The sequence below is a fragment of the Colobus angolensis genome, unplaced genomic scaffold (assembly GCF_000951035.1).
Source record: "Colobus angolensis palliatus isolate OR3802 unplaced genomic scaffold, Cang.pa_1.0 Scaffold44, whole genome shotgun sequence".
NCBI lineage: Eukaryota > Metazoa > Chordata > Mammalia > Primates > Cercopithecidae > Colobus > Colobus angolensis.
Window position 1 is genome coordinate 1334763 of NW_012117821.1, and position 7751 is coordinate 1342513.

The window sequence follows — 7751 nt, forward strand, 5'->3', positions numbered from 1 at the left end:
TGGCCCCGCCCCAACCTCCCGGCCCCAGGTGTGATCTTCCAGACCCGGAAGGACGGCTCGCTCCCGCCGCACGTGCACTATAAGATCCGCCAGAACTCCAGCTTCACCGAGAAAACCAACGAGATCCGCCGCGCCTACTGGCGGCCTGGGCCCAATACTGGCGGCCGCTTCTACTTCCTCTACGGCTTCGTCTGGATCCAGGGTGAGGGGCGGGCCCGGAAGACGGGCCGGAGGATTCATAGGGGAGAACAGGTGGGACGACAGGAGGGCCTGCCGGGCACCTGACGGCGGCCCCTACCCACAGACATGATGGAACGCGCCATCATCGACACCTTTGTGGGGCACGATGTGGTGGAGCCGGGCAGCTACGTGCAGATGTTCCCCTACCCCTGCTACACGCGCGATGAGTGAGTGCCGGGCGCCCGGGGCTGGGCTGGGGCAGGGGCTGAGTGGGGCCTGAGCGCGGCCTCCCCGCAGCTTCCTATTCGTCATTGAGCACATGATGCCGCTGTGCATGGTGATCTCCTGGGTCTACTCCGTGGCCATGACCATCCAGCACATCGTGGCGGAGAAGGAGCACCGGCTCAAGGAGGTGCGGCGGGCCGGGACCCTCCCTGGAGGCGCGGGCTGGCAGGGAGGGGCGGCGTCCTCTCCGGGGCCTGCCCCAAGCCCCTGGCCCACCCGCAGGTAATGAAGACCATGGGCCTGAACAACGCGGTGCACTGGGTGGCCTGGTTCATCACCGGCTTTGTGCAGCTGTCCATCTCCGTGACAGCGCTCACCGCCATCCTGAAGTACGGCCAGGTGCTCATGCACAGTCACGTGGTCATCATCTGGCTCTTCCTGGCCGTCTATGCCGTGGCCACCATCATGTTCTGGTGAGCATAGGCCATGGTAGCAGGGACCTGGGGCAGGCACTGGCCCAACAAGCTCACCCCACACCCTCTCGGAGACCCCTGGACCCTGGCAGAGGCTTGCCCAGGAGGCCGGGAGTGTGGGTGGCTGACGGCGCGCATGGCCCCTGCCCACCCAGTTTCCTGGTGTCCGTGCTGTACTCCAAGGCCAAGCTGGCCTCTGCCTGCGGCGGCATCATCTACTTCCTGAGCTACGTGCCCTATATGTATGTGGCAATCCGAGAGGAGGTGGCGCATGATAAGATAACGGCCTTCGAGAAGTGCATCGCGGTGAGGGTCGCGGGCAGGCGGGCGGCTGGGTTGCCTGGCCACCCCACGTGCTGACACCACTGCCTCCTCAGTCCCTCATGTCCACGACGGCCTTTGGCCTGGGCTCCAAGTACTTCGCGCTGTACGAGGTGGCTGGCGTGGGCATCCAGTGGCACACCTTCAGCCAGTCCCCAGTGGAGGGGGATGACTTCAACCTGCTCCTGGCCGTCACCATGTTGATGGTGGACGCTGTGGTCTACGGCATCCTCACATGGTACATCGAGGCTGTGCACCCAGGTACTGGCCAGCCCTTGGAGGGCAGGGGAGAGGCGGGGTCCCCAGCCAGGGTTGGGGACCAGTGCTCTGGGTCCACTCCTGGACACAGCATGGGTGGCTCCCTGGGTGGCCACGTGGTCCATGTGGTGGATGGTCACCCCAGGCCCTAGGTCAGCCTCCCCTCCCCTCCCCGACCCCCAGGCATGTACGGGCTGCCCCGGCCCTGGTACTTCCCACTGCAGAAGTCCTACTGGCTGGGCAGTGGGCGGACAGAAGCCTGGGAGTGGAGCTGGCCATGGGCACGCACCCCCCGCCTCAGTGTCATGGAGGAGGACCAGGCCTGTGCCATGGAGAGCCGGCACTTTGGTGAGGCTGGCGCCCGAATGGTGGCTGGGGTGGGCGCTGGGTTCGGAGTCCTGGGTGGCCTTGGCGCCGCCCCTGCCCTGCTGATCCACAGCCCTGGTGCAGAGGAGACACGTGGCATGGAGGAGGAGCCCACTCACCTGCCTCTGGTAGTCTGCGTGGACAAACTCACCAAGGTCTACAAGGATGACAAGAAGCTGGCCCTGAACAAGCTGAGCCTGAACCTCTACGAGAACCAGGTGGTCTCCTTCCTGGGCCACAACGGGGCGGGCAAGACCACCACCATGTGAGTGTCAGAGAGGCGGGGCCGTGGGCATCTGCTGACCAGAGCAGGAGTCCTAGTCAGGGGCAGAGTGGGGCCCCTGCAGAGGGCGTGGGGTCATGACCCCGCCCACCTACCCAGGTCCATCCTGACCGGCCTGTTCCCTCCGACGTCGGGTTCTGCCACCATCTATGGGCACGACATCCGCACGGAGATGGATGAGATCCGCAAGAACCTGGGCATGTGCCCGCAGCACAACGTGCTGTTTGACCGGCTCACGGTGGAGGAGCACCTCTGGTTCTACTCACGGCTCAAAAGCATGGCCCAGGAGGAGATCCGCAGAGAGATGGACAAGTGGGTGGGCGCAGGGTGGGGCGGAGCGGGTGGGGAGAGGCCCTGGGGCTGTGCATAGCCCCAGCCCCATGCCCCACCTCCCTGTCCCAGGATGATCGAGGACCTGGAGCTCTCCAACAAGCGGCACTCGCTGGTGCAGACACTGTCGGGTGGCATGAAGCGCAAGCTGTCCGTGGCCATCGCCTTCGTGGGTGGCTCTCGCGCCATCATCCTGGACGAGCCCACGGCGGGCGTGGACCCTTACGCGCGCCGCGCCATCTGGGACCTCATCCTGAAATACAAGCCGGGTGAGTGGGGTGCCGTGCGGGCAGCGGTGTGGACGGTGCCTCCCCTGGCCCCTGATCTGGGTCTGGCCTTGTCCTAGGCCGCACCATCCTTCTGTCCACCCACCACATGGACGAGGCTGACCTGCTTGGGGACCGCATTGCCATCATCTCCCACGGGAAGCTCAAGTGCTGCGGCTCCCCGCTCTTCCTCAAGGGCACCTATGGTGATGGGTACCGCCTCACGCTGGTCAAGCGGCCCGCCGAATCGGGGGGCCTCCAAGGTTTGTGTTGAAGCTGCCTGAGCGGGCCTCGGGCCACCCCCTCCCCGGGGCCCCCACCTGAGAATCCACGATGGAGGGGCTGGGTCCTCACTGTCACCTGCTGGGCCCAGGATACCTGCTGGGGTCTGGCCAGCCCTCTCCAATGCCCATATCTTGACTCAGTTGGGTTCCCATCGGGGGTCCCTCCTCCCAGCCCCTGAGTGAATTCCTCCCTGCTCCCACATCCCCCACAGAGCCAGGGCTGGCATCCAGCCCCCCAGGTCGGGCCCCGCTGAGCAGCTGCTCTGAGCTCCAGGTGTCCCAGTTCATCCGCAAGCACGTGGCCTCCTGCCTGCTGGTCTCAGACACAAGCACGGAGCTCTCCTACATCCTGCCCAGCGAGGCTGCCAAGAAGGGGGCTTTTGAGCGCCTCTTCCAGGTGTGACGGCCAAAAGCAGGCCACGGCCTAAGGGTTGGGGGGCAGTTGCAGGCGGTGGAGGTAGACCGACCGCAGCCTCCCCCTCCACTGCCCCCACAGCACCTGGAGCGCAGCCTGGACGCGCTGCACCTCAGTAGCTTTGGGCTGATGGACACCACCCTGGAGGAGGTGTTCCTCAAGGTGTCGGAAGAGGATCAGTCGCTGGAGAACAGTGAGGCCGGTGAGGGGCCCGGGCCACTTGCTCAGCCCACCCCACCCACAAGGTCCCAGCTCGGGCCTGTGCTGTCACTCCTGCCTGGTGTCTGGGGGCGCCACCCTGGTCCTGGGTGGCATCCCCAGGGTTAGCCTGGGGTCCTGGGTGGGTGGTCATGGTGGCCAGGGGTCCCGGGCAGGTGTATGACCCTGGGAACTGGGTAAAGACCGGGCATGGGGGTCCTGGGCAGGCCTAGGGGCCAGTAACTCTGAGCATCCCCTCGGCCCTTCTGCTGCGGCAGATGTGAAGGAGTCCAGGAAGGACGTACTCCCTGGGGCGGAGGGCACGGTGTCTGGGGAGGGTCACGCTGGCAACCTGGCCCGGTGCTCGGAGCTGGCCCAGTCACAGGCATCGCTGCAGTCGGCGTCATCTGTGGGCTCTGCCCGTGGTGACGAGGGAGCTGGCTACGCCGACGTCTACGGCGACTACCGCCCCCTGTTTGATAACCCACAGGACCCAGACAACGTCAGCCTGCAAGGTGGGGGTGGCCGGGTGAGGCCGGGGCAGCTGGGGAGGAGGAGCGGGGTTAGAGGGGAGCGGCATGGGGGCAGCCAGTGGGGAGAGGGTAGCGTGCAGCCACCTGCTTAGCCCCTACCTGTCTGCACAGAGGCTGAGGCAGAGGCCCTGTCGAGGGTTGGCCAGGGCAGCCGCAAGCTGGACGGCGGGTGGCTGAAGGTGCGCCAGTTCCACGGGCTACTGGTCAAACGCTTCCACTGTGCCCGCCGCAACTCCAAGGCACTCTTCTCCCAGATCCTGCTGCCGGCCTTCTTCGTCTGCGTGGCCATGACCGTGGCTCTGTCCGTCCCCGAGATTGGTAGGCCACCGGCTGGGCGGGGGTGCCGGGCTCACATCCCCCCTTTCCACCGGGAGCCCTGAGGATGCCCTCTCCCAAGCCTCCTGACTCTGGCCTCACCCCGCACCTGAGGCTGGGCACACGCCGGGGTTCATCGGGGAGTCCTGCCTCTTCGGGGCCCAGATCCCAGGCGTGGGTCCTTTGGGGTTGGTGGAAGGGGACCGAGGCTTGGGGGCTGCTGGCCAGTGGGCAGAACCTGCTCAGGCCTCCTTGCTCTCCCTGCCAGGTGACCTGCCCCCACTGGTCCTGTCACCTTCCCAGTACCACAACTACACCCAGCCCCGTGGCAACTTCATTCCCTACGCCAACGAGGAGCGCCGCGAGTACCGGTGAGGCCGCTGGCGGGGCCAGCCTTGGTGAGGGGGGTGGGCGAGGGAGCAGAGACGGGCAGCCCCACCTCACACTGTGGGTGCCCACAGGCTGCGGCTGTCACCCGACGCCAGCCCCCAGCAGCTCGTGAGCACATTCCGGCTGCCATCAGGGGTAGGCGCCACCTGCGTGCTCAAGTCTCCCGCCAACGGCTCTCTGGGGCCCACGTTGAACCTGAGCAGCGGGGAGTCGCGCCTGCTGGCGGCTCGGTTCTTCGACAGCATGTGCTTGGAGTCCTTCACGCAGGGGCTGCCGCTGTCCAACTTCGTGCCGCCCCCACCCTCGCCTGCGCCATCTGACTCCCCTGCATCCCTGGATGAGGACCTGCAGGCCTGGAACGTCTCCCTGCCACCCACCGCCGGGCCAGGTAGTGGTTCAGGGGGCCTGCTGGGGGGCAGAGGCAGCGAGGGGTCCTTCTCATCACACCACGCTGTGCCCACAGAAATGTGGACGTCGGCGCCCTCCCTGCCGCACCTGGTACGGGAGCCCGTCCGCTGCACCTGCTCCGTGCAGGGCACCGGCTTCTCCTGCCCCAGCAGTGTGGGCGGGCACCCGCCCCAGATGCGGGTGGTCACAGGCGACATCCTGACTGACATCACCGGCCACAACGTCTCTGAGTACCTGCTCTTCACCTCTGACCGCTTCCGACTGCACCGGTGAGCTGGGTGGGGAGGCTGTGGACGAGGGCGGCCAGCCACCAGCCACCTAGTCTCAACTCCTGCCCCTCTAGCCTCACTGCCTGCCTAGCCTCACCGCCCCTCCCCCCTGCCTGCCCAGGTATGGGGCCATCACCTTTGGCAACGTCCTCAAGTCCATCCCAGCCTCATTTGGCACCAGGGCCCCACCCATGGTGCGGAAGATCGCGGTGCGCAGGGCTGCCCAGGTGAGCAAGGCTGCGGCCCTGGGGCTTCGTGGTGTGTAGCGCCGCCTGAGGTCTGCAGAGACCCACGGGGCTCCTGGGGCCTTTGTCCTCTTCGTTCTGCAGGTTTTCTACAACAACAAGGGCTATCACAGCATGCCCACCTACCTCAACAGCCTCAACAACGCCATCCTGCGTGCCAACCTGCCCAAGAGCAAGGGCAACCCGGCAGCTTACGGTGAGCTGGCGCAGGCAGGGCCGGGCGGGGAGGAGCTGGGGCTGGGCTGGATGGCGCCGAAGCCTGAAGCTGCTGCCCCCACCCCGCCATGTGCAGGCATCACTGTCACCAACCATCCCATGAACAAGACCAGTGCCAGCCTCTCCCTGGACTACTTGTAAGTATGGCCAGTGGGGATGAGGCGGGGCAGGTGGGCGCTGCAGCCCGGCCGTGAGGACTGAGGGCTTCCTTGCTCCAGGCTGCAGGGCACGGATGTCGTCATCGCCATCTTCATCATCGTGGCCATGTCGTTCGTGCCAGCCAGCTTCGTCGTCTTCCTCGTGGCCGAGAAGTCCACCAAGGCCAAGCACTTGCAGTTTGTCAGCGGCTGCAACCCCGTCATCTACTGGCTGGCGAACTACGTGTGGGACATGGTGCGCCCGGCGTGGCCACGGGGGTGCCCCGGCCCTTCTCATCCCCCATCCCCGCCCTGCCCCAGGTCTCTCACCAGCCACCCCCACCCCTGCAGCTCAACTACCTGGTCCCCGCTACCTGCTGCGTCATCATCCTGTTTGTGTTCGACCTGCCGGCCTACACATCGTCCACCAACTTCCCTGCTGTCCTCTCCCTCTTCCTGCTCTATGGGTAAGGGGGAGCGGATGGGGGAGTCGCCTTAGGTGGGGCCGGGGCTGCCTGGTGACCACTGCCCGCCACCTGCCCACAGCTGGTCCATCACGCCCATCATGTACCCGGCCTCCTTCTGGTTCGAGGTCCCCAGCTCGGCCTACGTGTTCCTCATTGTCATCAATCTCTTCATCGGCATCACTGCCACTGTGGCCACCTTCCTGCTACAGCTCTTCGAGCACGACAAGGTGAGGTGGCGGCGACACGGCGGGGGCGGCGGGCCCTGCGGAGGCTGTGCGCCTGACCCCGGCCGCCCCGCAGGACCTGAAGGTTGTCAACAGTTACCTGAAAAGCTGCTTCCTCATTTTCCCCAACTACAATCTGGGCCACGGGCTTATGGAGATGGCCTACAACGAGTACATCAACGAGTACTACGCCAAGATCGGTGAGGGGGCCCGTGGGGCGGGGGAGGCGGTTGGGGCCCCTCGAGGCCTAGAGCACGGGCCCTGAGCTGGCTCCCCACAGGCCAGTTTGACAAGATGAAGTCCCCATTCGAATGGGACATCGTCACCCGCGGGCTGGTGGCCATGGCGGTCGAGGGCGTCGTGGGCTTCCTGCTGACCATCATGTGCCAGTACAACTTCCTGCGGCGGCCACAGTGAGCGGGGCGCATAGCGGCAGTGGGGGCAGAGGGCAGGGCGGGAGCAGGGATGGGGTCAGGGAGGGGGGCAGGGTGGGGGCAGGGATGGGGCAGGAGGAGATGGGGCAGGGGACGGGAACGGAGCCTGCCCCCCCTTCCTGCATGCCACAGCCAGAGGACGTGAGACTGGTGGCAGGGAGGGGCAGTGGGGGTGGCGAGCTGCTGGACACTGTCCATCCTGTCCCCCAAGGCGCATGCCCGTGTCTACCAAGCCTGTGGAGGATGATGTGGACGTGGCTAGCGAGCGGCAGCGAGTGCTCCGGGGAGACGCCGACAACGACATGGTCAAGATTGAGAACCTGACCAAGGTGGGCTCTGAGCGTTTGGAGTGGGGCCTGGGTGGGGTGGGCCAGGGCCAGGGGGGTTGGGGCCCCAGCAGTAGAGGTGGAGCCTGGGTGGGCATGGCCCTGAGCTCTGGGGGTGGGGCCTGCATGGGGTGGGGCCATGGGGCATGTGGGCAGGGCCCTGGGCTCTGGAGGTGGGGCAGGGCCTG

General features: G+C 66.2%; 1 protein-coding gene across 1 annotated transcript in view; it reads left to right on the forward strand.

Moving 5' to 3' along the window:
* ABCA2 (ATP-binding cassette, sub-family A (ABC1), member 2) overlaps window positions 1-7751 on the forward strand; it is a 21973-nt gene that overhangs the window by 10512 nt on the left and 3710 nt on the right. Inside the window, exons 14-40 of the mRNA XM_011957400.1 lie at window positions 29-202; window positions 305-407; window positions 478-592; window positions 688-878; window positions 1034-1184; window positions 1256-1460; window positions 1641-1805; window positions 1908-2088; window positions 2206-2418; window positions 2509-2705; window positions 2783-2965; window positions 3199-3383; window positions 3483-3603; window positions 3878-4114; window positions 4244-4450; window positions 4716-4818; window positions 4909-5225; window positions 5301-5514; window positions 5636-5741; window positions 5844-5955; window positions 6052-6112; window positions 6194-6368; window positions 6464-6579; window positions 6659-6806; window positions 6880-7003; window positions 7084-7216; window positions 7449-7694. Coding sequence (XP_011812790.1) covers window positions 29-202; window positions 305-407; window positions 478-592; window positions 688-878; window positions 1034-1184; window positions 1256-1460; window positions 1641-1805; window positions 1908-2088; window positions 2206-2418; window positions 2509-2705; window positions 2783-2965; window positions 3199-3383; window positions 3483-3603; window positions 3878-4114; window positions 4244-4450; window positions 4716-4818; window positions 4909-5225; window positions 5301-5514; window positions 5636-5741; window positions 5844-5955; window positions 6052-6112; window positions 6194-6368; window positions 6464-6579; window positions 6659-6806; window positions 6880-7003; window positions 7084-7216; window positions 7449-7694 — 4483 coding nt within the window. The remainder of the gene's footprint in view (window positions 1-28; window positions 203-304; window positions 408-477; window positions 593-687; window positions 879-1033; window positions 1185-1255; window positions 1461-1640; window positions 1806-1907; window positions 2089-2205; window positions 2419-2508; window positions 2706-2782; window positions 2966-3198; window positions 3384-3482; window positions 3604-3877; window positions 4115-4243; window positions 4451-4715; window positions 4819-4908; window positions 5226-5300; window positions 5515-5635; window positions 5742-5843; window positions 5956-6051; window positions 6113-6193; window positions 6369-6463; window positions 6580-6658; window positions 6807-6879; window positions 7004-7083; window positions 7217-7448; window positions 7695-7751) is intronic.